Raw genomic sequence first — 27,206 nt, forward strand, 5'->3', positions numbered from 1 at the left:
TCTTTAACGTCTACTTGGCTCCTCTTGCCCCCATTGTCAGAACCTACGGACTCAACATTGTTTCATACGCAGACGACACCCAACTCATCCTCTCCCTATCCAAAGAAGTCAACGCAGCCAAACACAAATTCCAAGAAGGCATGGAAGCTGTCGCCAAATGGATGAAAAGCAGCTGCCTATAACTCAACACAGACAAAACGTAAGTACTCATCATGGGCCCACACCCTGAGGCCTGGAATGACACCTGGTGGCCCACTGCCCTCGGTAGCCCACCCACCCCCATGGACCTCGCACGCAACCTTGGAATCATCCTAGATTCCGAGCTCAAAATGGACTGCCAGATCAACTCCGTCACATCCTCCTGCTACCACATCCTTTGCCTCCTATGTAAGACCTTCAAATGGATCCCCCTCGAGCATAGAATAACCGTCACCCATGCCCTCGTCACCAGCAGACTGGACTATGGCAACGCACTCTATGCCGGAATGAACAAAAACCTCACCCGCAAGCTACAAAACATCCAGAACGCCGCCGCAAGACTGGTCCTCAATCTACCACGACACTGCCACATCTCAAAACACCTGCGCACACTCCACTGGCTCCCCATCGAGGCTAGAATCACCTTCAAGATCCTCACCCACGCACACAAAGCCCCCCACAACATCGGACCAGCATACCACAACAGCCGAACCAACTTCCACGCTCCCCAAAGAACCCTGCGTTCGGCCCTGATCAGATCAGGAGGCCGCTCTTTCTCCTTCCTCATGCCAGAGTATGGAACACCCTACCGCTCCACCTCAGGCAGACAACATCACTCCCCATCTTCACGAGAAACCTCAAGACCTGGCTCTTCGACAGACCCCCACCTTGATGGAATGGAACCTGCACCTCCCCTCCTCCTCATTGCCTTGAGACCCTTATGGGTGAGTAGTCGCTCTCAACAAACCCATGATTGATTGATTGATTGATCAAAATCCAGGACAGCCATAAGAACACTTTGATCAAAACATCTTCTGTACAACATCAAATCTGAGTTCCAACCCATGAGAGGAACCAAATTTGCCTTGTTTAACCTTAGTGTGGAGCTCTGTGTCACCTTCAAAGAATTGATCAACCTCAAATTCACTGTGCCATAAGATACTTTTGATCGCAACATACTGATGCCCAGGCTAACAGAATGCTCGACTGTATGGGAGTGCACACGTTCGATCCACTTGAATCTGCTCTCACGCAGGATACAAGCCTGCATAATACATACAGGGTGTCATCTGGTAAATCCCAGAGATCTTCATATGCTTGTGTTTAGTCAGTTGCTACACGTGCCATCCTGCTCAGATGATTGCGCAATGATGGATGCATTTCTAGATGTATGCCGGTGATACCCAAAAGCAACACTTGAGGGACACCTAGACCACATCCAACACTGGATGACAAAAAGTTTTCTGTATTTAAATAGAGCAATATCTGAGAACGCAGCAACACGCGCAGTGGGGAGAGGGAGGAGGGGGCCAAACACCTCTGTACAGTGGCTCTTCAGTCTGGAACATGCACCTACATACAAGACCAAGTACAAGGAAATCTCTCTTGACATAATCTTCATATTTGCCCTTCAGTCAACGCTGTTGTCAAAGACGTCAAGGTGCAACACACCATGCTACTCAAAGTTCTCCTACTCCTGCAAACCACTCGCTAGGTTGATGCCTGATATGAAATGCCTAGGCTATTGCAATACAATATACGCATGCTGGACAAAAAAATTCAAAGACAGGCTTTTAAAACTTCAAACTTAGACAAAAAGACATATGTGAACCTGTGGAAATATGACTAAGGGAATCCTTTCCTGAAGACACTATCTTGCTTCTAAGGATCAAGTTCAAGATACATTGCATTGTGCACAGGAGTCACTGGAACCAAAACCCAAATACATATAAAAGGTGGATCCATAGGACAGTCCCTCAGAATTCTTTAATGAAGGACTTCTCTGCTGATTCGGTAACTTCCCTTCGATGACCATAAATGGTCTGGTCAATCATTGCCTACGGCGGGGTTCCAAATTCTGGATTGCTCTGAAGCCTTCTCTAAGGGCAGAGACAAACTGCCTTAGATTTAATAGACTCTTCAGGGCCAATACATATTAAAATTCTTTTTCATATTCATTCAATTGATATTTTGATACTGTATCAGTGCCCAAAGGATACAAGACAGAGGATTCCAATACATTAAACTGAACGCTAATTACTCTTGATCTGTTTAGTATACTTCACTTCTTGTGTACCCAACTAGTAAATAAATAAATGGAAGCAGACAATCCTAACCTACATGACAGGAAACTGTGGGACAGCATCTTGCGTGAAATCCAACTTGTCAATTATGCTAAGTGCAGATATTCCATCTTTTCACAGAGCATATCTCAGTCGTCTCTGAAAATTCATAATTCCCACCCAAAAACCCGACAGCTCTATTAAAAACTTAATGGACATGATTCCCCTTTGAAACCAAATAAGATAGAAAAATTGTTCTGCAAGCAAATGTACTTCCTCATCAGCCCTCCATTTATCATATGCTACACAAGGCAATAACAACTATGTTTTGGTAATGTATACTCAACTGGCATAAACACTTTTTGGAATTATCTTCATCGAAATCAGACTTCACTAAATTAGGAGATTTTTAATTTCCATCTAGAGAAAAATGCAGCCTCACACACAGAACTACTTATTGACACTATGTCATGTTGCTCCTTGGCTCAAATAGTAACTGGCCCCACACATTCAGCGGGCCATACACTTGATGGGCTATTTACCAATAATCCTTTCATCTCCTGCCCCTCTAAGCTTCCTCTCACATGAACAGATCATAAGGCACTTATTTGGAAAATAGAGCTTCCCTGCAAACCCACATGTAAAAATGGTATCAGGAAATCAGGGCTCTCACATCAGTGGCATAAAGTCCAAGCATCTGACCTCAGCACCTCGCTGGCAAGGTCGGATCCAGAAGAGGCTAACAACATCAACTCTATGACTCATAATTGTACATGGTGGTTATGTGCAGCGATTACCTTGATAGTCCAAGTCAAGCCAGTCAGAAGAAGCAAACCAACTTCCCCCTTGTTCAATTATTCTCTCAGCAATGCTAAAAGGAACTGTCACAGACAAGAGAGAGTCTGGAGGAGAGATTTTAATAGTCAACCGCCATTGCTCTCAACAAAAAATCCCCCTTCCTGCATCCCTCTTTCTACGCCACCTTCTAGGTCGGAGACCTGGCAACTGCCCTCCAGGGACCATGGTCAGCCAAACCCACTCAACCCTTACTAGACCGTCTCTGACTCACAGGTCAATGGCCTTCCCACCCTCTCACTTTTACCAACCTCTCTATCCATGCATCTTGGAACATCGAAAGTCCCCAATGACCAAATCCCCCCTCTGGAACCTCACAATACTACCTTAGACCTCTCTGGCACACATCGAGACCCCTCTTCTCCACCAGATCTCCCCACACAACCGCTACTCCTCACCCAGCACTCAGACCTGGTGGGGCACCTAGCAATATATCCCTCCAGCTGCACCTTCTCACCGTCGAACTTCATGATTTGAAAGCCCTTTCAATTAATCTCCCCTTGATCAGCTCCCTGCTCTCTCTTGCGAATCTGCCCAGAGCCTCCGCTAGCATTAGAGCGTGCCTTGGCCATCTTTCCCTCTCCTCTATCTCTAAATCCGTACCCCTTTCTAAAGCACCCTCCCGCCCCAGAAGATCGAAGTCCTATCTCTCGTCTAATGATATTGATGACTTACTCAACTCTTACTCGCTTATTCTAGACTCCAACAAGATTCCTCTGAGGCTAATTCAAGCCATTCACGCTAATCCGAACAAAGAACCCCCGCACAACCTCAGAGTCATGAATAATGACAACCTCATGAGAGTGAACATCATACAGACCCCTCCCCCAATACACCGGTACAACTTAAATGCGTACTACTCAACTGCAGGTCAGCCAGCAAACACGCTTCATATATTTTCAACCTCATACAACACAATGAGAAAGACATCATCATCCTCACTGATACTTGGCTCAATCCCTCTTCCTATCCTAGACATCCGAGTGCCTCCTACCCATGACATAATTTGTCTAGACAGAGCTATGAAGTTGGACGGTGGACTAGCTTGTATACATCGGAGCACACTCTCGGTCTCCCACTCGGAGTCCTCTACGCCATCCTCCTGCGGATACCTTTGTCTCAACATCTCGAGTAACAAACTTCTGGTGTGTAAACTACACACATTTTATCACCCCCTTGGGGACAACCTCCCCTTCATCAAACAATTAATGGAAATCATCTCTGTAAATGTCGATTCAGTTATGTCCCAAATCTTCCTTGGTGATTTCAACCTTCACTAGTCTAACCCCAATGACCAAGCTGGAACATGCCTCAAATCCTTCTTAAATGATCACGAGTTGATTCAACATTGTGACCGGCCAACTCATAATAAAGGAGAAATTCTGGATCTCATCATCACCAAAGGACACACTGGATACCATTACCCCTTGCGATTGGTCCGACCATCACAGCATCTTCTTTCATATTAACATAGAGGTGTCTCTGAGGAAGGCTCAACCAACAAAATCGAAGCTCTGGAAAAGGGATCTCAGAGATATCAATACAGCCGAACTAGCAACCTACTGTAAAGTTGCCCTCTCCTCCCAAGTTGACATGTCTGAGGTTCAGGTACTCTTTGACTTCTACAACTCTACTATCTCTAGCATAATGGATTCCATTGCTCCACTCCAACAAAAAATACCTCAACAAAAATATCCAAACCGTGGTTCAACAGCAACTTAAACTCAGAACACCACAACCTTAGGGCGATCGAACGATCCTGGAGATCCAAACCATCCTCGGACCAGCTAAAAATCATTAGATCGGCAAGGAGCTCCTATAACAAACAAATCAAGAGTGCAAAGGCTGACTACTTCAGATCCCAACTTAATCAAGCAGCTAATCGCCCCAAGAAACTTTTTGAGCTGGTTAAACAACAAGCGGTGGAAGCACCAAACTGCTCTGACTCTGGAGTCAGCCCAACTTCATGCAATGATCTGGCTGCCTTCTTCACTGAGAAATCAAGCCTCATCAATATTGATCTTGATTCCAGGAAGGCTCTATTGCTATCTCATGGGTCTGCACCACCCCGAGCCCTATTAGAGAAGATCAAACCAATTTGCATGAGCACTAAGAACAATGCCTCATGGGGCACCTTTACTCCCCTCAGTGAAAGAGACATTAACAAGACTCTTCAGAGTTTCAACCTATCTAATTACTTCAGCGACCCACTGCCACCTTTCATCTTCAAAGAAATCAAGGATGTTGTCACCCCCACCTGGACAAAGACTGTCAACGTGTCTCTGTCACAAGGCATGATCCCGGAGTGCTAAAAGCAGCTCAGGTAACACCTATATTAAAAAAACCTACAGCAGATAGTGCTGACCTTAACAACTTCCGCCCTATCTCTAACATCCCCACTCTAGCCAAACTCCTGGAAAAATGCGTCCAATCTTAACTCTGTGCTCACATCGAGAATGTCCAGCTCTTGGACCAACATCAATCTGGTTTTCGGAGTGGGCACAGCACCGAATTGGCTCTCACTCACATTGGATGACATTTTAAAAATGCTTGATCTAAATGAATCTTGCCTCCTTATCCTCCTTGACCTTCCTCTGCATTTGACACAGTTAATCACGACAATCTCCTATTCATTTTGGAGCAAAGGATGGGCCTTTCTGGTCTGGTGTTGCAATGGTTCTCGCCCTTCCTCCACCACAGATCCCAAAGAGTTAAGGCGAACCACTCTCTCTCTCAGCCATCGCCAGTATCCATGGGGGTCCCCCAAGAGTCCGTCCTATCTCCCATACTCTTCAAATTGTTCTTGGAACCATTAGCCAGTGCACCTAATTCCATGGACATTCTCTTCCATATGTATGCGGATGACACGCAACTTTATCTGAAAATCTCTTACTCGGATAACTTCATATCACTCAACACTACCCTAACAATTATTCAAAACCGGTTAACTGAGAACCACCTCCTGCTCAACACCTTCAAAATAGAATTCCTTCTCATCTCTCCTCCGAATCACATCCCCAAGTCAGACCTTTGGATGAACAACCTCACAGACTTTAATTGCCCTCCCCTCATTATTGACTCTGCCAAATCTCTAGGAATTACCCTGGACAAGCATCTGAACATGAAGAATCATATTAGCAACGAGTGCAAGGGAGCTAATCACCTGATGAGGATACTCAGGAATCTCAAACCTTTCCTCCCACCAGCATACTTCAAGCAAGTAGTCCAAGAGCTTGTTTTGCTGAGGCTAGACTATGGCAGTGCTACGCTCTGTGGCCTCCCCAAATACACCTTAGCCCCATTAAGGGCTTCATTGAATGCTGCTGCCAGATTGGTTACGGGTACCAAAAGAAATGCGCACATTTCTCCAGTCTTAAAATCCCTAAATTGGTTGCCTTATGAAGCAAGAATACAGCTAAAGATTGCCTGCCTGTCTCACAAAGCCCGCCATTTCAAAACCCCCAATTATCTAACGCAAAAGCTAGATTTCTCCGGAGGGGGTAGACCTTCAAGGAGTACCAACTCTCTCCTCCTGAAACCACAGATCTTTCACAAAAAGAGAATGTGTCACTGTGCTTTCTCTGGCTCTGCGCCGAAGATCTAGAACTCTCTCACACCAGAAATAAGTAGAATCTCCTCCAAGGTTGCTTTCAAATTGGAAGTAAAAAGATTCCTTATGAGCAAGTTCTTACATTAAAAGGGTTTTGGATCGTCTGCTCTAATGCATTAGACTTACACCTTTAAGCTCTGCGCTGGGTGCTATTCTTCTTTTACTAATCATTTACTCCCCTCCTAGCTCACTATGTACCAGTTATTGTCCTTCTTTTTGTTTACCCCTTTTGTTTTTACCTGTTTTGTTTGGTATTCATATTTGATATATGCTTTGCTTGATATTCTTATTCGATACCTGTACTGCAATTATTATCTTCCTTTCCCTCCAATTGTAAAGCGCTCTGATATCCTTCTGAATCATGTGCGCTCTATATAAAACTTTATAAATAAATAAATTAATTAATAAATAGAAAGAGAAAATGTATAAAATCTGCATTGCTAAGTATAAAAAGCTCATCTTAGAGGCTAAATTAGCCTTCTTTTCAATCAGATTCACGTTGCAAGTAATTATTCTAGGGCCCTTTTCCAAGCAGATATTAAGCTCTCAATCCCTGCCTCTTGTATCGCAGAGGAAGGCAGCCAGGCCTTTTGCGACTCTTAAGCCAACTTTTTGGCAGAAAGTGGAAGATATGTTTGATAATTTCACCATCAGTGGGGATAGGGTAGCTTAGAGCCCTTAACGTACAAGTTACTTACCTTCGGTAACGGTGTGTCTGGTATAGACGATTCTAGCTGCATATCCCTTCACGTAGAATTATCCCCAGGCATGAGACTGGACCCGGTAAACTTTTTTGCCACAGCATCCCTGCGCGCCAGGGGGATGGCACCACCTGACTACGCCCCGACGTCCTCCGCGTCCGTGACATCAGCGAGGATACATAAGTCCCACCCCGGCGTGCCTGCATCAGTTTTTTGTCTTTCCGCGTGCAACACTGATCCTGTTGAGCTCTGGCCTGTTCTCAGGCCTTCTATCCCTTTTTTCACGTCCCACCCAGGCACGCCTACGTCAGTTTTCTTCAGAGAATTTTTCCACGCCATCACCAGCAAAAACTGTGAGAATACCGGAACAGTGTGCGAAAAAGCCCCACTAAACAGAAGAGAAGAAACAATGGTGAGGAACATAACCATCCAGAATAGAGCCAGGCACTGAGGCACCAAGATCTGGAATGAAAGAATGGGGCACCTCTACTGGAAAGCAATCCAGCAAAGAAATACAACAGCCTCCCCAGGGCAGAAGCATGTGAAAATACACTTCAGACCAGGAAGGCTGCAGCCACTGCCCGGAACATAAAGGGACACGAAGGTCAGAACGTAGAGCAATGACCAGCCAACCTCAGACAACACCAGTAGGGAGAAAGGCTTCCGAACACCTAAGTCGAGACCAACCAAGGCTCCTTGACCCTAAACACTGCCAAAGGCAGAATCGTCATCAACATAAGAAGAAGAAGAAGAAAAAGAAGCACTAGCGAACCCCACACTGGAAAAAATAATGCAGGGGCGCAGAAGTGTCTACAAAGTCCAAAATGGAAAAACAATAACAACAAGGCGAGCATCCCCCGTGGGAGGGGGTAAGAAAGACACTCGCAAAAGCCAACCACCCAGAGGCAGGGGAGGACAGAAGACCCAGAGGGCCCTCGCAGAACGGGGAGGAAGTGCGGGCCATGAAGGAATCTGTGGCTAGAATCGTCTCTACCAGATACCTCCCCAGTCTAGGCAAAGCCAGACCCCTATAGGGGGAAATAATCGCCAGAATAGGGTAATAACCCAGTCCTCCCCAATAGGGGATGAGTCACAGGGACAGGGGAAAAAACCCAGTCCCCCTCTCAAGCAGACTAGAACCGCAGCGCCGCGTAGAACACCGCTCCTCAGGGAGTGTGTCACCACGACAAGCGGCAGACCCGTCGTCACCAAACAGGAGAAGGATGGGCCATTTGAAAAGAGACCACCAGCCAATGTACCATGTACCACCACCGGAAGCCCCAGGTACAGGCAAGACAGGAGCAGAACACCGCCCCACACCGCAGCCATCCAAGAAACACACCAGCGGCATACAGCAACACCAAGAAGGGCAAGGAACCCGCAAGGGGAAGCCCATCCTTTCCAGTATGAGACAGACTATCCAATAGCTAGAAAATACCCCACGTAGGGTAGGACACGGCCCAAGAAGTATGGGAACCACTCTTAGGGAAGAAATCCCGCATCAGAGAACAAAATAGAAACCCTACGGCAAAAACCACAGAAGGCTTACTAAGCAGCCAAAAAGAACACTCTTGGCAACGGGGGCTGAACCCCAACTAAAGAGGTAGGCCAACTCAGGGCCCGGAGTGCGCGGTATCTCTCACAGAAAGTATAACGTTCACCCCACACCAGATTCCAGGAGAAGTGGGATAAGACCTCCCATAAGACCCGGAGGATCAACAAACCACCTACTGAGGAGGAGGACAAAGCTCCACAAGAAGACGCTGGATGGCTGAGTATGCAAGAGTATTAAAACGGCAGGACCCCGTCAAAAGGCAGGTCGACCAGATGCTCCCTAATAAGTTCGGGAAAAAACGCATTGCGTAGCCAAGCATGGCGACAACGAGCCACAGAAGTGGCCATAGCACAGCCATAGCAACGAAAACATCCAAAGCAGTACGAAGAATAAACGCGGTCAACTCTTTACCATTCAACACATGGGCCCACAGATCAGCACGGGCACCCTCATGAGAGACACGAGAAAGAAAGGACTCCGCTGAACCCCACAGGCTAGAAGTAGCCCTGGTCAACACGCACAAAGTGTTAAGCGCTCTCAAGGCAGCACTGGAAGAAGCGAAGACATTACGTGCCCATGAATCTAACCACCGGGCCTCCCGAGACGGAGGGAACAACAGCACAGGCACACATGGACAGGCGTCATGCAGTAGAGCGCCTTGAGTAGAAGGGTGGAAAGAAAGACAGACCGGGTCATGTAGAGCAGGACGATGGCAGTGCGATAGCGCCTGAGGCACTGGATCACCCGTGACAGGGCGCCGCCAAGCCCCTATAAGAGAATCACGGAGTGACGCCTCAAAAAGAAGGAACAACTCCCGTCCACCACAGCCTTGGAGGAGAATCTCCAAGAGGTTGTATGTAGGCAATGGAGTGACAGGTTCACCCATCCTCAGAATACCAGCAGCCGTGGAAATAGCTCGAACAAAGGCAACACTGGGCTTAGGAGGGCGCCACGGAGGTGAAAGCAATTCCTCTGTGGGTGACAGTTGCAGACTAGGCCGCCCTTCCCCAATTCCAGGGGGAAGCGGCCAGACCCGGCATAGAGGAGAATCCACCGAGAAATGAGGGACCAGAGGGGTCTCAGGAGAAGGAGAAAATGCCGGTGGAGAAGTCAGCCACAAGTTAGGGAAAGAAGGGTTAGAAGAATTTGGCCGCGAGGACGGCGAAGAGCCTGCCCTAGAAGATGCCGGTGAAAAGGCAACTACACGGCGCCCTGACTCCGGGGAGGAACAGATGACATACCTCTAGAGACGAAGGGACTTCAGGAGACGATACCTGAACCTGGCGCCGACGTGACTCCGTGAAGGCCGCCATCGGCGCCTGGTCGGCGTCAGGTGGCGCCGGAGTGGCACTTGTGGCCCCAGCTCGGCTCTGAACGGGGCAGCCACCCATGCCGAGGATCGAGGGGGACTCGGGAAAGCACCCCTGCCCCCACCTCTGCCTGTGACTCCACCGGAACCGGGGAGGAAGGCCCCTGGTGCCGAAACGGCGCCAGCTCGGCCTCTGGTGAGGCAGCTGCATGCTCAGAGGGCCAAGGGGGCCCGGGGACATGCCCGGGGTCCCGGCGATCACTTGCGACACCACAGGGAGCCCCGTAAGGATTTGCGGTGAGACAGGGACGCTAGGCGCGAAGAGGGGAGCCCCGAAGGACCACACCCCGACGGCGCCACTCTCCTACGATCTGGAGCCGAAACCTTTGGCGTCGGGGCCGGAGCCGCCGGAGACTCCACGAAAGTCCCCCGCGCGAGGCAAGGGATCCACGGACGTCTCAGGAGGTGGAGAAAGGGCCAAAGAAGCCTGCAGAGCTGCAGCGTAGGATGTCATTTTGGCCCTAGACGCCTCCGTGCAGGGAAATGGTGGGTAGGGAGGCGACAGGAGGGGCCGCACGTCCCGGGGGGAGACCGCACCCGCCGCGGAAGGAGGACAAAGCCTCGGAAACAAACTGAAGGACTTGCCAGCCGGTGAGCTGCGCCCAAGGGGCCGCGGTGAAAGACGATGTCGCAGGCGAAACCGGCGGTTCCTTGCTTCCGAGGTGGGAGACAGACTCTGAGAGGACACCGACTTGGATAAGCGCGCCAACAGCAACTTCATCCGGTGCTCCCACCGCGACTTAGGCTTAATGTGCTGGCAGGCGTCGCAGCTCTCCGAGTCATGGTGCCCACCCAGGCACCACACACAAATCGAGTGAGGATCCGTCGCCGAAATGGGACGTGCACAAGAGGGACACGTCTAGAAGCCCGAAGGCATTCGCACACTGTTCCAAACGTGAAAAAAGGGATAGAAGGCCTGAAAACAGGCCAGAGCTCAACAGGATCAGTGTTGCACGCGGAAAGACAAAAAACTGATGCAGGCGCGCCGGGGTGGGACTTATGTATCCTCGATGACGTCAGGACGCGGAGGACGTCGGGGTGGCGTCACGTGGTGCCGTTCCCCCGGCGCGCAGGGATGCTGTGGCAAAAAAGTTTTTCGGGTCCAGTCTCATGCCTGGGGATAATTCTACGTGAAGGAATCTGTAGCTATTAGTCTCTATCAGATAATACCTTTAATCAAGTCCACTTTCATTTGGTTTGCGTCATTAACGGAAGAAAAAGTCAATCAGACCATTCTAATACAAAGTCCGGCTATCCATCTGACCCCTGTACTCCAAATATTGTCTAACTAATTTCTGAGGTGGTAGCTCCTTACCTGACGAAGATTTTCAATGCTATGTTTAGCTCCAGAACCTACCCCAAAGACTGGAAGGCAGCCTCTGTGTTGCCGCTTCTAAAGAAACCCAATTTGAATGAGCAGGACTTAAACAACTATCGACCTATTTCTAGGTTCACATTAGCAAACAAATTGATTGAGAAAGCCATGAACATGCAACTGGCAGCCTTCCTGGAAGAAAACAACCTGCTATATGACACACAATGTGGCTTCTGGAGTGGTTTTAGCACATAATCCGGTCTCACTGTAGCTACGGGAGGTATCTGGGCTGCAGTGGATGGGGGAGGCAATGCTGCCCTCATCCTTTTTGATCTCTGCCCAGCTTTCAACACAGTTAATCATAATCTTTCGATTAACCATCTACAGAATGTGGGGATCCAGAGCATTGCGTTAAAGTTGCTGAAATCCTTTTTGACAGACCGCACTCAATCAGTCGCCTTTAAAGGCATCACTTCTGAATCTTTTTCGTTGCCCTGTGGGGTGCCTCAGGTCTCATCTCTGAGCCCAACTCATTTTAATCTTTATGTGACTCCCTTGGCAGTTCTAATCAAGTCCTTTGGGTTATTGTTGGTGTCTTACGCAGATGACACCCAAATCGTGGTATCATTATTAAAATACTAAAATAGCTTATTTCTCTTTAAAGAAGTTTACCCAGAAGGATGTCTACCACTTCCAATTACACTCTCTTACATCAGCACAAAAAGTCACCATCATTTTGGGAGCTTTCAGAACAGTGAATCAGATGTCATGTTGGTTTGGGAATGCAATACTAGAATGTAGGTATAGTGTGAGCATCCTGTTAGTTGAGAAAGTTCTTGCATTTGCTAAACTCTTGTGAATGGGTATTTGGGTATGAGGTAGGGCAACCACGGTGTTTGCCAAACTCTGAACCTCTTCCTTGGGATAAATGGGAAAATGTAATCATATTTTAACCCAAACTCTTTGAATGAGGCTTAATACATTTAAATTGTTGCTTCAAGCCTGTTTCAATGGAAGAAATGGGACTTAAACACTGTGATGGAAAGACGTATGAGGCAACCTCAAAATTCATGTAAGGGGTCAATACAATTCCATTACAGCAAATCAATATGTTGTAACAAAACTAAGAAATCGGAATGGACTTTGGTAATCTTATAGTGAAAAAGAACGTCCCCAATGAGAGGCCAACAGCTTCTTAAAGATCTCAAAAATTTCCTCCAGGATACACTACTATGACCCATTTGTAACCTTGGATTCTAGCACAGACAGATAAGTAATAAGAGGAAAAATATTATTTCCAAAATCCATAAAATCCTACAGCGAAACAGCTCTCTTATCATCATGATCACAGAACGAAAATGGCAACAGGGCCTTCGTTTGAGCACTGACCAAATAGAGTGAGTGGCCTTCCATATGGTCTCAAAACTCCAAATTAAGAGAAACCTCTCCCCTCAGTCAATCTAATATCTTCCATTATCGAAGACTGCAAGAATACTACTGTATTATTACAAAGCATGCTTTTTAGTAGCCCATAATTTAGAATTGTTGGGGGATAAAACTGGAAAATAACTAGCAACATTTTTTAAGGATGGTTTTGAAACCTTGAGGCTCATCTTTATCTTTAATGCTGCTCTGTGATATCAAGATTGTAATAAAACGACTATAGGGTCACAGTAAAGAACCTGTTTTGATTCTGTGTTGCTTCCTCCTTAAAGCTGGGAAAATTAATGGGGAAAAAGTGACATAATCCTAGTAAAATCTATGTAAAAGCACATGCCATTATGTGATGCTTTCTCTTCGGTTGTACGGCTTTACAACGCGTCCTTTTACACCGCGTGCCGTTACAACGCGGTTTTTTCAACGCAAGTCGTTACCACGACTTGCGTTGGAGGGGTGCGGACTTAGGAATTTTTTAATTTACTATTCTAACACCAGCCTACGTACAGTAGGGAAGGTGTTGGATAGTAAATTTTTTAAATTCCTTGTCCTGCAGCGCCCTCCAGCGCAAGTCGTGGTAACGACTTGCGTTGAAAAAAACGCGTTGTAAAGGCATGCGGTGTAACAGCCGCGTCGTAAAGGCTGTTCCCCTTTCTCTTCTGCTCCTTACTCTTGTGACGTTGGAGGGTGCGGTACGGTACAAGAATACTGTGACCTAAATATTGTACACAAAAATACTGGCCCATTAGAGTTAATAATGGAATAATTAAGCAAAATTAAGCAATATTTTGTAAATTATATTTGGACCGCAATATTTAATTCAGGCGATATATTGTTATTGACATTCTGACATGCAACCATTTCAGATGTTGTATTTCTATGAATTACATGGAAACATTAGACAGATAGGAAACTGAGAGATAAGGGTACATAGAAATGAAAAGATAGAGCCTGGGAGAAAAGAAAGTGAAAAGAGAGAGATAAAGCCAAAAAAAGAGAAATACAAAAAACAGCATAACGGGTCTGTAAGACATTAGTGTGGATTTGCAGAATTAAGTGAAATTGGTATGCACATTTTTGTGTGCCAGTGATGGAAGGAGTCTGTGTTGCTGGAGCAGAATATGGGTATTTATGATTCTGGAAATTAGAGGAAGAGGGCATATCTTTCCCAGTGAAAGCAAGAGATCCGCTTAGATGCTGGTGACCAAGGATTGACTTACCAGCTGATTACTAGAAATATCTAAGATTTTCTCAAGGTCTCGGATGTGATGGGTGACCTCTTTCAGGAGCACTTTGAGGCGATTGCCAATGACGTGCACCTTCTCTTTGGCTTCGAGGCAGTCCTTGCCTTCAGCATTCACCAGGAGTTGGCATGACATGTCTTGCAAAGATGCCACTTTTAGCTGAGACTCCAGTAGCTCTCGTTTGATTTGCTGTAGCAAAGGATGAAGTGAGATTTTGGCAGAAAGAACAATTTGAATGTAAAACAAATTACAGACAGAAAGAACATGTCCTGGTACTTGATTATCTGATGAAAACATTGTAGCAACTAGGAAGGCGGGGCTGATTAGGGGCCAACATCACTCACATTAAGATTCACACTCAAAAACACAATACTAATTAAGCAAAGTTTTTTTCATAACATTAGGCTTGTTAAGCATGGATAAGGCAAACAGCAGTGAGAAAATATCTTACCTGCATGGGCTACGTTGAAGGATATAACATGTTCTGAGGTACACTTCTACTCATATATTGGTACCACCATAAAGATTAATTCCAGTATACAGAAGCACATTCTGTAAAAAGTGGTCCTTTGCGTGAAAACGAACATGTTCCCTTGAGAACTGGTCACCTCAAACAAAATGTAACTGTGCTAACCATGAAAAAGAATTGACTTATTTTCGTCATACTTAGATTTTCTATAAGATATTAAGTTCACTAATTTAACAACTTAGAGAAGAATGCACTGACCCCTCCTCCCTCACTTTTCAGAGCAATATGTTTTTGATTACCAGTATTACTTGCATACTCATATTGATTAAGGAGAAAAGATGACAGCTGCCTCTGTGCGTCATGGAGGGTCTCCGCTTTTTCCGGCAAGAAGAAGCCAGCCGTGGCCTGTGCAACAACAACATTAACTGCCCAGAAAATATGCTGGAAGATTTGCGCCATGAAAAAGTTGCAGCACAAACAGGGGATGGACTATGGATTTTACTCTCCAATCGCTGACCAAAAAAGTAAAATGCTACTTAACAGTATGCATCTGTTCTTGGCATGTAGAGCTGCAGAGTTACACACTGTGCATAGATGGCCACCTAGTGTTGGGCCCGGATGTTTGCAGTTTGTTTTTGTTCTAGAAAGTCTTTGGAAGTCACAAGATAGGTGACTCCTCCTTTGGATCATACTGCACATGGGCATCGGCTCCATCCCCACATTGTTTTTCGCCATTAGGGAAGTGATGGAGTTTTACAAGAAAAGTAAGGATGTCCATGTAATTTGTATCTAATTAAGATAATACTGGAACAGATGAAGGTAGCTGGGGAGGCGGGTGGGCGTGTGTAACTCTGCAGCTCTACATGCCAAGAACAGATACATACTGGTAAGTAGCATTTTCCGTTCGAGGCATATGAGCTACAGATTACACACTGCATAGATTGTATAGCAGTACCCACATTTAGAGGCGACCACCAGTATCTGTTGCTGTGGTTTGAAACAGGATTTTGTTTTAGTACAGCTTGGCCCACAGTAGCTTGTTGTTTAGTTTGCACATCTACACAATAGTGTTTTGCGAATGTGTGTGGTGTAGACCATGTAGCTGCTTTGCATATGTCGTCTAGGGTAATGTTCCCTAAAATGCCATTGAAGCCCCTATTTTCCTCGTAGAATGGGATTTAGGAGGAATAGATAACATATTTTTAGCTTTGTGGTAACAAATTTGTATGCATTTGACAATCCACCTAGCTATCCCAGATTTTGATATGGGGTTACCTTAAAGTGGTGGTGAAAAAGACACAATATGTTGTTTTGTTTTACGAAAAGTTTGTGTCCTTTCAATGTAGTAAAACAATTCTCTTTCGACATCTAAGGTGTGAAGAGCTCTTTCTGCGACTGTTTGTGGCTGCGAGAAAAATACAGGAAGCTCAACAGACTGATTTAGATGGCAGGGTGAAATGACTTTTGGAAGGAATTTAGGGATAGTACAGAGAACCACTTTATTATGGTGCATTTGCAGAAAGGGTTATTGAATGGTGAATGCTTGTAGTTCACTAACTCTTCTGAGAGAAGTAATAGCTACTAGGAAAGCTACTTTCCAAGTTAGGAATTGCAATTCACATTTATGTAACGGTTCAAAGGGAGGTCCCATTAACCGTGCGAGAACAATGTTTAAGTTCCACACCGGTGAAGGTGGTGTTCTGGGATGGATTATTCTTTTGAGTCCTTCCATAAAAGCCTTTATGGCAGGCACTCTAAAAAGAGATAGATGTTGTCTATTTTGTAGGTATGCTGCAATGGCAGCAAGGTGCAGTCTGATAGACGTGTACGCTAAATTACACTTTTGAAGGTGTAATAGGTAGCCTATGATGTGCTGAATAGACACATCTAAAGGATTGATGTGGTTGTTTTGGCAGCATATTACAAACCGTTTCCACTTAGCTGAATAACATGCTCTAGTGGTGGGACGTCTAGCTTCTTTAATAACGTTCATACAGTCTGGAGGGAGGTTAAGGTAACCAAATTCTATGACTTCAGGAGCCCGATTGCTACGTTGAGCTGAGCTGGGTCCGGGTGTCTGATCTCTCCATGGTTCGGCGTTAATCAGCGTGGAGATAGGCATAGTTTCTGGTGTGGTACCACAGAAAGTTGCAGCAGCGTGGTGTATCACGGTTGTCTGGCCCAAGTTGGAGCAACTAGAATGAGTCTTAGGGAATGTTGCTGTAGTTTGCGTACCACTAACGGAAGTAGTGGGAGAGGCGGAAAAGCGTACGCAAATTTTCCGGACCAGTTCATCCATATCGCATTGCCTTTGGACAGCGGGTGTGGATATCTGGCGGCGAAGCTTGGGCATTTTGCGTTTTTGTGGGTAGCGAAGAGGTCTATCTGAGGTCGTCCCCACAGTTGAAAGAATGGTTGAAGAAATTGTGGATGAAGTTCCCATTCGTGGATCTGCTTTGTTTGTCGACTTAGCAGATCTGCTATGGTGTTCTGTACTCCTGGAACATGTTGGGCTAAGAGAAATATCTTTAGTGGTATATCCCATCTCCATATCTGCTGCGCTAACTGAGATAGATGTAGAGAGTGTGTTCCCCCTTGTTTGTTTATGTAGTACATGGTTGTCATATTATCTGTGCGGACAAAGACAGCTTTGCCTGATACTTGTTTTTGGAATGCTTTTAGGGCTAGAAATACAGCTAGTAACTCCAGGTGGTTGATGTGGAGTGACTTTCGTTGTGGTGTCCACCTGCCTTGCTTGGTGTGATGCAGTAGGTGAGCTCCCCAGCCGGAAAGCGATGCGTCCGCTGTTATAACTATTTGAGGAACTGGCTCTAGGAACGGTCGGCCTTTTGAAAGGTTTTTGGTGCTCCTCCATTGCAGAGAGCGGTGAGTCCGACTGTCTACCAACACTAGGCCTGTTAATTGACCGTGAGCCTGGTTCCATTGGCGTGTTAAGCACTCTTGAAGTGGACGCCTTTGTAGTCTTGCATGAGGTACTATGAATATGCAAGAAGCCATCATTCCTATGAGCTGCATGAACACTCGAGCTGGAAGAGAGTGTTGCGGTTTGAATTTTGTTAGGAGAGTTTGTACACTTGTTATCCTGGTTGGAGAGGGATAGGCTAGTGCTAATTCGGTGTTTATTGTAGCATCGAGATATTGTTGTAGATTGGACGGTTGCAGATGTGACTTGGTGTGATTTACTGTGAAACCCAAGTCGTGGAGTAGTTGAATTGTGGTGTGAGTGTGTTGTACAGACTGGCTGTATGAGCTGGCCTTTATGAGCCAGTCGTCTAGATATGGGAAGATGTGAATATGCTGTCTTCTTAAGTGTGCTGCTACTACCGCTAGGCATTTAGTAAACACCCTTTGGTGCTGTTGTGACTCCGAATCGGAGTACTTTGAATTGGTAGTGCTGACCGTCTAGCACAAATCTGAGATATTTTCTGTGCACTGTGTGGATAAGAATGTGGAAGTAGGCATCCTTGAGATCTATAGTGGCAAGGAAGTCGTTTTGTAAAAGGAGTGGAAGGACCTGCTGGAGTGTGACCATATGAAAGTGGTCTGATTGTATGTACAGGATTAGGGGTCTGAGGTCTAGAATAGGCCTCAGATTTCCGTCCTTCTTTGGAATTTAAAATAAAATATACAGGGAGTATACTCCTTTGTTTTGCTGATGCAGTGGAACTATTTCTATTGCATTTTTCTGCAGGAGGGATATAACCTCCTGTCTAAGCAGTATCAAATTTTCTTGTGACATTGGACGCTGTTTGGGTGGTATGTTTGGGGGGGTAGATGTTAGTTCGAAACAGTAACCTGACTGAATTATTTGTAGCACCCACCTGCCTGATGTGATGTTTTTCCAGGCTGGCAGGTATTGTTGTAGCCTTCCCCCGACAGGAGTGGAATGTGGCGGAGGAAGGGGAGGGAAGTCATTGGGCAGGGGTGGAGGCAGAGCGGGAGTTGTTTTTACCTCTGCCCTTATTGTTGTTACCTCTATAACCGCCTCTTTGGTAGCCCCTACTATAGGTGGATTGTGTGAGGGCTTTGTAAGAAGTAGAGGGTGTGTCTGAAGAGTATCCCCTGGTGGCGCCCCTGTAGGATGAGCGGCGAAATGAGCGTCTGGGAGCCTGCAACAGCAAGGCTTCTATAGATTTGGCTGTATCGGTATCCTTTTTCATCTTTTCAAGAGATATGTCTACATTAGGTCCGAATAAGTGTCGCTCATCAAAGAGCTGGTTAAGTATGGCACTTTGGACTTCAGGTTTGAACCCTGAAATGCATAGCCATGAGTGTCTAAGCAACAGAAACTGGTATTAATTGCTCTGGAGACAGTTTCTGCTGCATCTAGTGCACAACGAATAGAGGTGTTTGTGATGTTTTTACCCTCTTGGATAAGCTCATTTGCCCTGTTTTTATACTTATAAGGGAGGTGCTGTATTAATGATTCAAATTCATCGTAATGTGCCCTGTCGTATCTTGCCAATAATGCCTGTGTATTGGCAATACGCCATATGTTTGCTGCCTGAGACGCAGTTCTTTTACAGGATGCGTCAAGGAGCTTAGACTCTTTATCTGGTGGGGGAGCTTCACCTGATGTTTGTGAATTTGCTCTTTTGCGTGCATTAGAGACCACAAGAGAGTCTAATGGTGCTGGGCCTTTAATATATGCTGGATCTGAAGGGGCAGCTTTATATTTTTTTTCTATTCGTGGGTTGATGACCCGAGTTCTAACTGGGTCTTTGAAGACTTCTGGAGCATGTCTAATAACTCCCTTAAGCATGGGTAAAATTGACGCTGACCTTTGTGCGTTGCCAAAGGTATCCACTAGGAAGTCTTCTTCTACAGGGTCAGTATGTAGGTCAACCCCATGGTATTGTGCAGCCCTGTGTACTAGCTGATTAAATCCCATAGTGTCTGCTGGTGGGGAAGGCCTAGAGGGATATATGTCGTCTTGAGGGACATTAGGGACATCTGGAGTGTTATAATCATTCCAAGGGTCAGGTGAGCCCGGAGAAATAGACTGATCTGGTGGCTCACTATCTGCACCACCCCCTGTGTCATCAGAGCTATCATCCTGTTGTCATCATCTGCTATGGGAGAAGGTGTAGGGGAGTGCTGTGGTGGGGCGGAGACGGTGATGGTATATGTGGAGTAGGAGAGAGAGGAGGAGGAGAAGGAATCGTTAGAAGAGAGGTAGCGATGTCCTTCTTCTTTGGATGAGGAGCAGGTGTAGGTGTGTCCAGTGGTCGTTTTTTAGAACTAAGAGTTAGTCGACCAGTGTTTGGATCCTTAACCAAAGTCTTTTGTGCAGGGTCTGGATGAAATAAGTCCTCTGTGGGAGGCAGATCCTTTGGTGCAGAGGGCTTTTTTGGTACCGAGCTGTGAGCTTCTTTTGGCTTTGAGGCTTGTTGTTTGGCAGTGTATTTAGCCGGGGAAGTATGTGCCTTTTTCAGCTCCGATGATTTTCTCGGTTCCAATGATTTTTTCGGCTCCGATAGGTTTTTCGGATCCGATGATTTTTTTGCTTGGGTCTGAGTGTGGTTTAGGTGCCGAGGAGCTAACACTAGGCTTCGGTGCCGATTGTTTGGATGCTGTCGTGGAGGCCGACAATGGTATCTTTTTTGGTGCCGGTAGATGTGCGCCGGCACCGTGGGCAGGTTGACTCGGGCCCAAGTCGCCTGAAGGCTTAGTGGGCTTCTTAGCAGAGCTCGAAGGCGGAGCATTGGAAGCAGTGTCTCGGTGTATACCCGACTGAAGCCTTTTTTTAATGTGTCGAGGAAGGGTCGGGGTCGACGTTCTTACTTACGACCCTTTGTGCCGGAGTGATGTCCTCGACTTCGGAATCTTCGGCCTCGGAGTTGCTGTCGACGCCATGCTGTTGTTCTGGGATGTCGACCCCCTCTTGGAAGATGTTGTCTGGAATCAGAGCTGATGAACGAGCCATTGTTCTCCTAGCTCTTCGGTCCCGGATCGTCTTCTTGGAGCGGAAAGAGGCACAAGCGGAAGAGTCTTTGGCCTCGTGCTCCGGTGAGAGGCAAGGTTACACACCTCGTGTGGGTCTGTGTGGGGAAACTTCGACCTACACAGAGGACTACTTTTTAAATGGCGTCCTTTCCATGAGCTGGAAGTTGAGGCCTAGGTAGGCCCGAAGGCCTTCGTCGACGACCGGAATCGAAGACTTCGGAGTTGAAGAGTAGCGTCGACTGGAAACGCATTCGAAACAATACCGTAGAAGCTGGTGAGGATTGCGCGCCGAAGGAAATCGGTTCCAACACGGAGCGCTGGAACCACATCCGAGCTCGGTGGTGGAAAAAAACAATCTGGGGATGGAGCCCATGCCCATGCGCAGTATGATCCAAAGGAGGAGTCTTCCAAAGACATTCTAGAACAAAAACAAACTGCAAACATCCGGCCCCAAAACTAGGTGGCCATCTATGCACAGTGTGTAATCTGCAGCTCATATGCCTCGAACATAAATTTTCCAGGTAATCTGAAACATAGATTTTTCTACATAACAATGTCTGCATACTGTATATACCTCTGCAAGGAAATTCCAAGAATAGAGCAAGTATGACTAGCGCATGTACAAAAAAGGATGAGTGTGCAATGTGAAAAATTTAAATTTACAACGGACACAAGGGTGTGCAGATCTGTGGATACTCACCCAGAAGGGTACTGATTCACAGTTAAACAACTTTTGATTATGAAGGCCCTTGTCAGTGGTTGTCATCTTCCTCAACATACTTTAATTGTTGCTTTATTCACCCAAGAAATGTGTGCAACTGTTGGCGTTACCCTACAGCAAAGTCAAATTGAAAGTGCAAGCCACACAAGTCATTTGTGATCTATGTGATGCCTGCCAATTCATTTAATGCTTAGTCCTCAAAAATGGAAGTTCAGGTCCATCCTCAGAATTTAAGCTGTGCTGCTATCATGACCGGAGGCTAGCCTCTGCGTCCAGAATCGACTGCACAAGAACAAGTTCTATTACATTCAGACCAAGAACATCAACAGTTTTTCTGGCTGTTTCACGTGGCCTTAAATAAAGAAAGTAAATGTACCATGAACAGCTTGTGATGGTCTTGAAGTGTATCCGAGTCGAGGCTAGCATTGATGGGCAGCATCTCGTTCTTTCTCCTGTCAATGTTTTCCAACCACAGCAGCAGCCCATGGCTCATCTCATGGAAATCCTACATATTGGACAGAAGAGCGTGAGGAACTTCCAAAACAAACATCTACTCATTTTCAAGCAGCATAAATTTAAGGGAGAGCATCATTTCACACATCGCTGACATTAACCTGCAGGACAATTAATAGCAGTTCCAAGTATTTTTAGAAGAAAATACAAAAGAAAAATGGAATACAAGTGAATATGCATATTTAAATTAGATATTAGTATGTGGAAGGTCTCATCTGGGAGATTTTCATGGACACAGAAACATGGCTTCACATTTTCTTTAAATTTGTGTGTAGATTTTTGTTTGGCCTATACATTTTCTTTGCAGAAGTCAAACGATTAACACAAATTCTCACTAAGACAAGATGCAGACTGCATAATTAAGATACACTGATTTTTAGATTATTATATATCTGTCTACACAAACTTACCACTTGGTCTTGTAGGGAAGATTAAACCATTTACTTGAAAGGGTTTTATAGGCAGCACATCTTGAGCAACTGTAGTTTTAAAAACCTCAGAAAATGAATTTTTCCGAGAGTAAGGCAGAAAATCACAGTTGTGGGCACTAATATGTGGTATGGTGATTATGTTGAGGAGTTTTAAAATATGAGAACAGAATTCTGAACTGCAGCCGCTTGAATAAACGCTTTAGGCTGAGCTAGGGAAATCACCTCATTTCTGTGTCCAGTTCCCTTATATGCCACTTTTTGAGTGTTTAGGTTTAGGAAATAGTTAAATGCTGACCAGTTAAGCTATATACAATGGAATTTGCATTTACTTTAAACCAAAGCTGAACATTTGTAATAGTAAAATGTATAAAAACATCAAGGTAAGCAGACAAAGATACCACGACACATAAAACCTAGAAATGTAATGTAATAAACGTAAAAGTCTCTCTCTGAGATTCAAATGCCTGGGGTTCTACTTAAAATGCCCTGGGGTTAACTTAAAAAAAAACCAGAATAAAGGTAAAATAGCCTATGAATTTTATGGAAGTAATGACGCCATGCGATCACTTACCTGACACTGCATGAGGGCATCTTGAAGCAATCCACGCCACTCTTCAATCATGCTGCACACATGTTCCCAGCGCTTGTTCATCTGGTTCAGGCGCTCCTGGAGTTCTCTACTTTCAGCAGTATCAGACTGGGTGAAGGCTGAGCTACACAAGTTAATGGACAGAATAATGGCTTTTCGGTTATCAATTGCTTTCTGTAGCTCCTAGGAGGAAAGAAGTAAAGAGGAGAATGCAATTATTTATACTCGAGAGATGAAAAACATAAATGATCAATCATGGATATGTACGCAATGTGTGAATTGATGGTCCAATGAACTCCTTAATGGGTATGACATTTGCACTGTTGTGCGGGTATTGTCCCCCACACACTTGTGGAGCGTATGTTGGCATCCTTTTTGACAAAGTGCACTCTGCAGACCAACTAGCAAGATGAGGGAGGGGGATTCTGATCTGTTCACTTATGCGTAAGCCTACCCAAGAGGCAACATGCAAAGTAGTATGTTTTTTAAAAAAAATGCTGTGAATCCTCCCAAGTTTATTTGGGGATTCACACAATCAACCTCTCGATGTGGAGTTAAGTGGTAGCTAAACTGCACTTCAGTTCCACCAGATAAGACATATCACTACACAGCGCATAAACAAGGAGATGATAGACGGAGTGCTGAAACATTTCAGACACTCACCCCCAGTCACAGATCTGGGTTGAATCCATCATCGTTCTTTAGCTCACTTCGCCACCTCAGTTCAGACCCAGATATATGAAAATCAGTATTGACCCTGTGCCTCATAGGAACAGTCCAGCCTGAACTGCTAAGCCAGCTCTTCCCGGAACCAGGAACAAGCATCCTGGGACCAGTTTCGGGTTATCACCCTTCATCAGCCAGGCTAACCTAAATCCAGTGGCAAAGTGAGCAAGGGACCGACGTCTGGGCATACCCTGCCAACTTAGGGTGAACAAAGCAAACACAAGGAGATGATAGACAGAGCACTGACACTCTTCAGACACTCACCCCCCAATCACATATCTGGGTTGAATCAATCATCGTTTTTAGATCACTTCGCCACTTCTGTTCAGACCCAGCTATATGCAAACCAGTCTTGACCCTGTGCCACCTGGGAACAGTTCAGCACGCACTACCAAGCCAGGTCTTCCCTGAACAGGAAACAAGTATCCTGGGACTGGTTTCGGGGTAACACCGCTCGTCAGCCAGGCTATCTTGAATCCAGTGGCAAAGTGAGCAAGGGACCCACGTCTTGGCATTCCCTGCCAACTTTGGGCGACACAGTGTCAGAACACTGCCATAGTAAAATGAAACTATGCATACATGCATATTTGCACAGAGGGCAAAGAGAACTTGAAATTGTTCTCGGACAATTTTCACTAGTCATGAAATACGCACACATCAGATGAAAAAGACAATCCCGCTTAATAGACATATTAAAAAGAAGAAATGGGGAAATCAAGTTCCTTCCAACTGACAAACGCAGTAAAGTTATGACTGGAAAGATTTTTTTTTTCCGACTTGCTGTCAAATTAATAAAAGGAGATTAATTCAGTGGCAATGACTTACATTGCGGAAGAGTCACTATAAAGTGTAATTACCAGCATATTAAAAGAATTACTGTGCGCCTACTTTGGTCTAAAAGCTACAAAATGCAACCTCAACAACCCAGGCTGGGGCTGAAGTGTGCTAGGGAGGCACGGTTTGGTGATCAGGAAAGAGCTGTCTGAATTCTTTTGCATAGTAACAGTCGACTGGTTTTGTAAGTGATGTAATGCCGTCTCTATTAATTAAGACATTAAAAGTGATATCAAAATTGTAAAAAAAAGTAAGGGGGAGAACCAATATGAGCAACAACTGCTGAGTTGTTATCAGTACAGTTATGATGAAAGGAAATGAAGCAAGCAGCATCAAGGCCTCCAGTCACACACTGTGCCGCCAAAATCCAGAGGTAGGGCCAACCTTCAGCTTTTTGATTCTGAGTTCAATGGTTTGTATATCTGTGCTGACGTCCAGCTGGCGCAGCTGCTCCAACTCCTCTTCTCTCTCTCCCAGCCATTCCCATATGTTGTTCAGGTCTGAAATGAACTGCTGCCACTGCTGGAGGTTTTGCTTCATTCGCAGCTCTTTGCTAAGCGCCTGGGCCTGGATCAACTCCCACCGCTCGATGACACCTGGCAACCCAAGCACAGAGAAGTATTTGAACATTTTACTGTGGTTCACTGGTTCACTGCACATGTGATACTAACTATGATGTTCTTCTGAATACTAGCTTTCTAGTCACAGTTCACAATAAGATCACAAAATGCATATATATATATATATATATATATATATATATATATATATATATATATATATATATATATATATATATATATATATATATATATATATATATATATATATATATATATATATATATATATTTAAATCTATCTATATATATGTATATATATATATATATAATTATATACATATATATGTATTATGCTCCTCAGGGGTACATTTGTATTTTAAAAAGAGTAAAGCATTTGTAACACTTCCTTCTTTTATCTAAGATTGAAATCTGTTCAACATAATGGCACTCAAAATGCACAATACGCACAACGGGAAACCCCACAGCTTCCTCACACACTAGATACCCGCACAAGAAATCCCTATGTCTTTAAAAAGTCCATCCAGAAGATTAGAATATGAAATAACATATATGCTGTTATTGACGGCATTCACATAAGTTGTGGGTTAAAAGAAAATGAAGCATTCCTTTTGGCAGATTCCTCTTTCCATAGAGCCTTCAAAAGATCCAATATGGGGAAGCAACTGAGGAATCGATAGAAAAAGGAGTAGCCAGATCCAATAAACCATCACAACAATGCCCCAGGCAATCAAAAGATCCAGCTTGAATGAAGCGCAGAATCTATGAACCAACCATCTATATTCCTATCACACAAGTCCCTTAGCATCATTGTTCACTGCTGGCTGGTCAGAAGAAATAGGACTGACCAGCTTCATCTGCCAATCTGCTGGCGGGGCTCAAAGTTCTTAACAAACTCCACCATGGCTTCACTTGTTTGCTACCATCTGTCAGACGGTCCCATGCAAAAGTCCATCAGGAACCTATCCAATTGGACAAAACTAGCCACCTGGTCAACTTTCAAAAGTGGCTTTGCTGTTGCAAAGGCTGCTGTGGAACTACAACACCTGATTTCCAGTAGTAGAAACCGGGACGCTGCGGCTGCACCAGCTGCAACTTTACATCCTTGCTGAGTGAGTTCTTACTGTGGTTAGACCTTGGTCGTTTGTTGGTGGATCCCAAACCGCAAATAGTCTGGTTACTTATTAGTGTATACTGTGGTTGTTCCCCTGCCTCTCCTGGTGCATTTCCAATGATATCTGCCCTGGCTTCTTGGTAGTGCAGCACTATCTTTGATTCATGAATTTGAACAGACCTCATCTCAGCCAATGCCTGCCATGCAGGGTATACTTTATCAAACACCCTCTCCACCAAACACTGTGAAATGGTGCTTAGAAACTCAATGCAAATTGGAATGCGTCTATGCACTGTCCACCATAACCACTGAAAAGACCACCATGAATGTCTAGGATTTCATGAAAGTAATAATAATAATCCTTATGTACTGTAACCCACTCACAGCTACTAAGGAATCCACACTTTAAGTCTGACCCCAAAGTCTGAGGAAAAATGGTTTAACACAATAAAATCTCGTAATAAGTAAAATTATTTTACCTTGTATACTACTCTCGTGTATAGTTTTGGTATTGTGAGACACTTAATATACAAACCATAAGTAATTCAACCAAGGAAAATGCAGCGAAAAAAGTTCAAAATTAATAACTGCACCAACAAATCTGTCTGCTATTAAGAAGTCTTTATAAATAATGTTGATCTTAGCAATGTTTGCAAATGAATTCATTACGAAGTCCCAAGGTTTGCGAGGCTACGCACATCTGTAGTTACAGACTTGCATTGCAGCCTCTGTGTGGTGAGTCTCACTGACTTTAGGAACTGTGCACGAGTCACAACACCCTTATGACTTGTGACTGTGTTTCTGTCACAGTGATACTAGACTTTTAACAGGAAATGGCGTGTTTATTAATAGCTTTTATTTCAGCTGACGAACCAAAAGTCACAAAAGTTTACGAAGAAGACTAACAGACTGCTG

The 27,206-nt window shown here is 45.0% G+C and overlaps 1 protein-coding gene across 3 annotated transcripts in view; it reads right to left on the reverse strand.

Moving 5' to 3' along the window:
- SYNE1 (spectrin repeat containing nuclear envelope protein 1) overlaps positions 1 to 27,206 on the reverse strand; it is a 2,361,447-nt gene that overhangs the window by 56,500 nt on the left and 2,277,741 nt on the right. For all 3 annotated transcript variants that reach the window (XM_078648775.1, XM_078648773.1, XM_078648774.1), the window contains 4 exons: positions 24,982 to 25,193; positions 23,020 to 23,220; positions 21,881 to 22,009; positions 14,324 to 14,536 (listed from right to left, as the gene is read on the reverse strand). In XM_078648775.1, coding sequence (XP_078504901.1) covers positions 14,324 to 14,536; positions 21,881 to 22,009; positions 23,020 to 23,220; positions 24,982 to 25,193 — 755 coding nt within the window. The remainder of the gene's footprint in view (positions 1 to 14,323; positions 14,537 to 21,880; positions 22,010 to 23,019; positions 23,221 to 24,981; positions 25,194 to 27,206) is intronic.

This window comes from Lissotriton helveticus, chromosome 6 (assembly GCF_964261635.1).
Source record: "Lissotriton helveticus chromosome 6, aLisHel1.1, whole genome shotgun sequence".
NCBI classification, from domain to species: domain Eukaryota; kingdom Metazoa; phylum Chordata; class Amphibia; order Caudata; family Salamandridae; genus Lissotriton; species Lissotriton helveticus.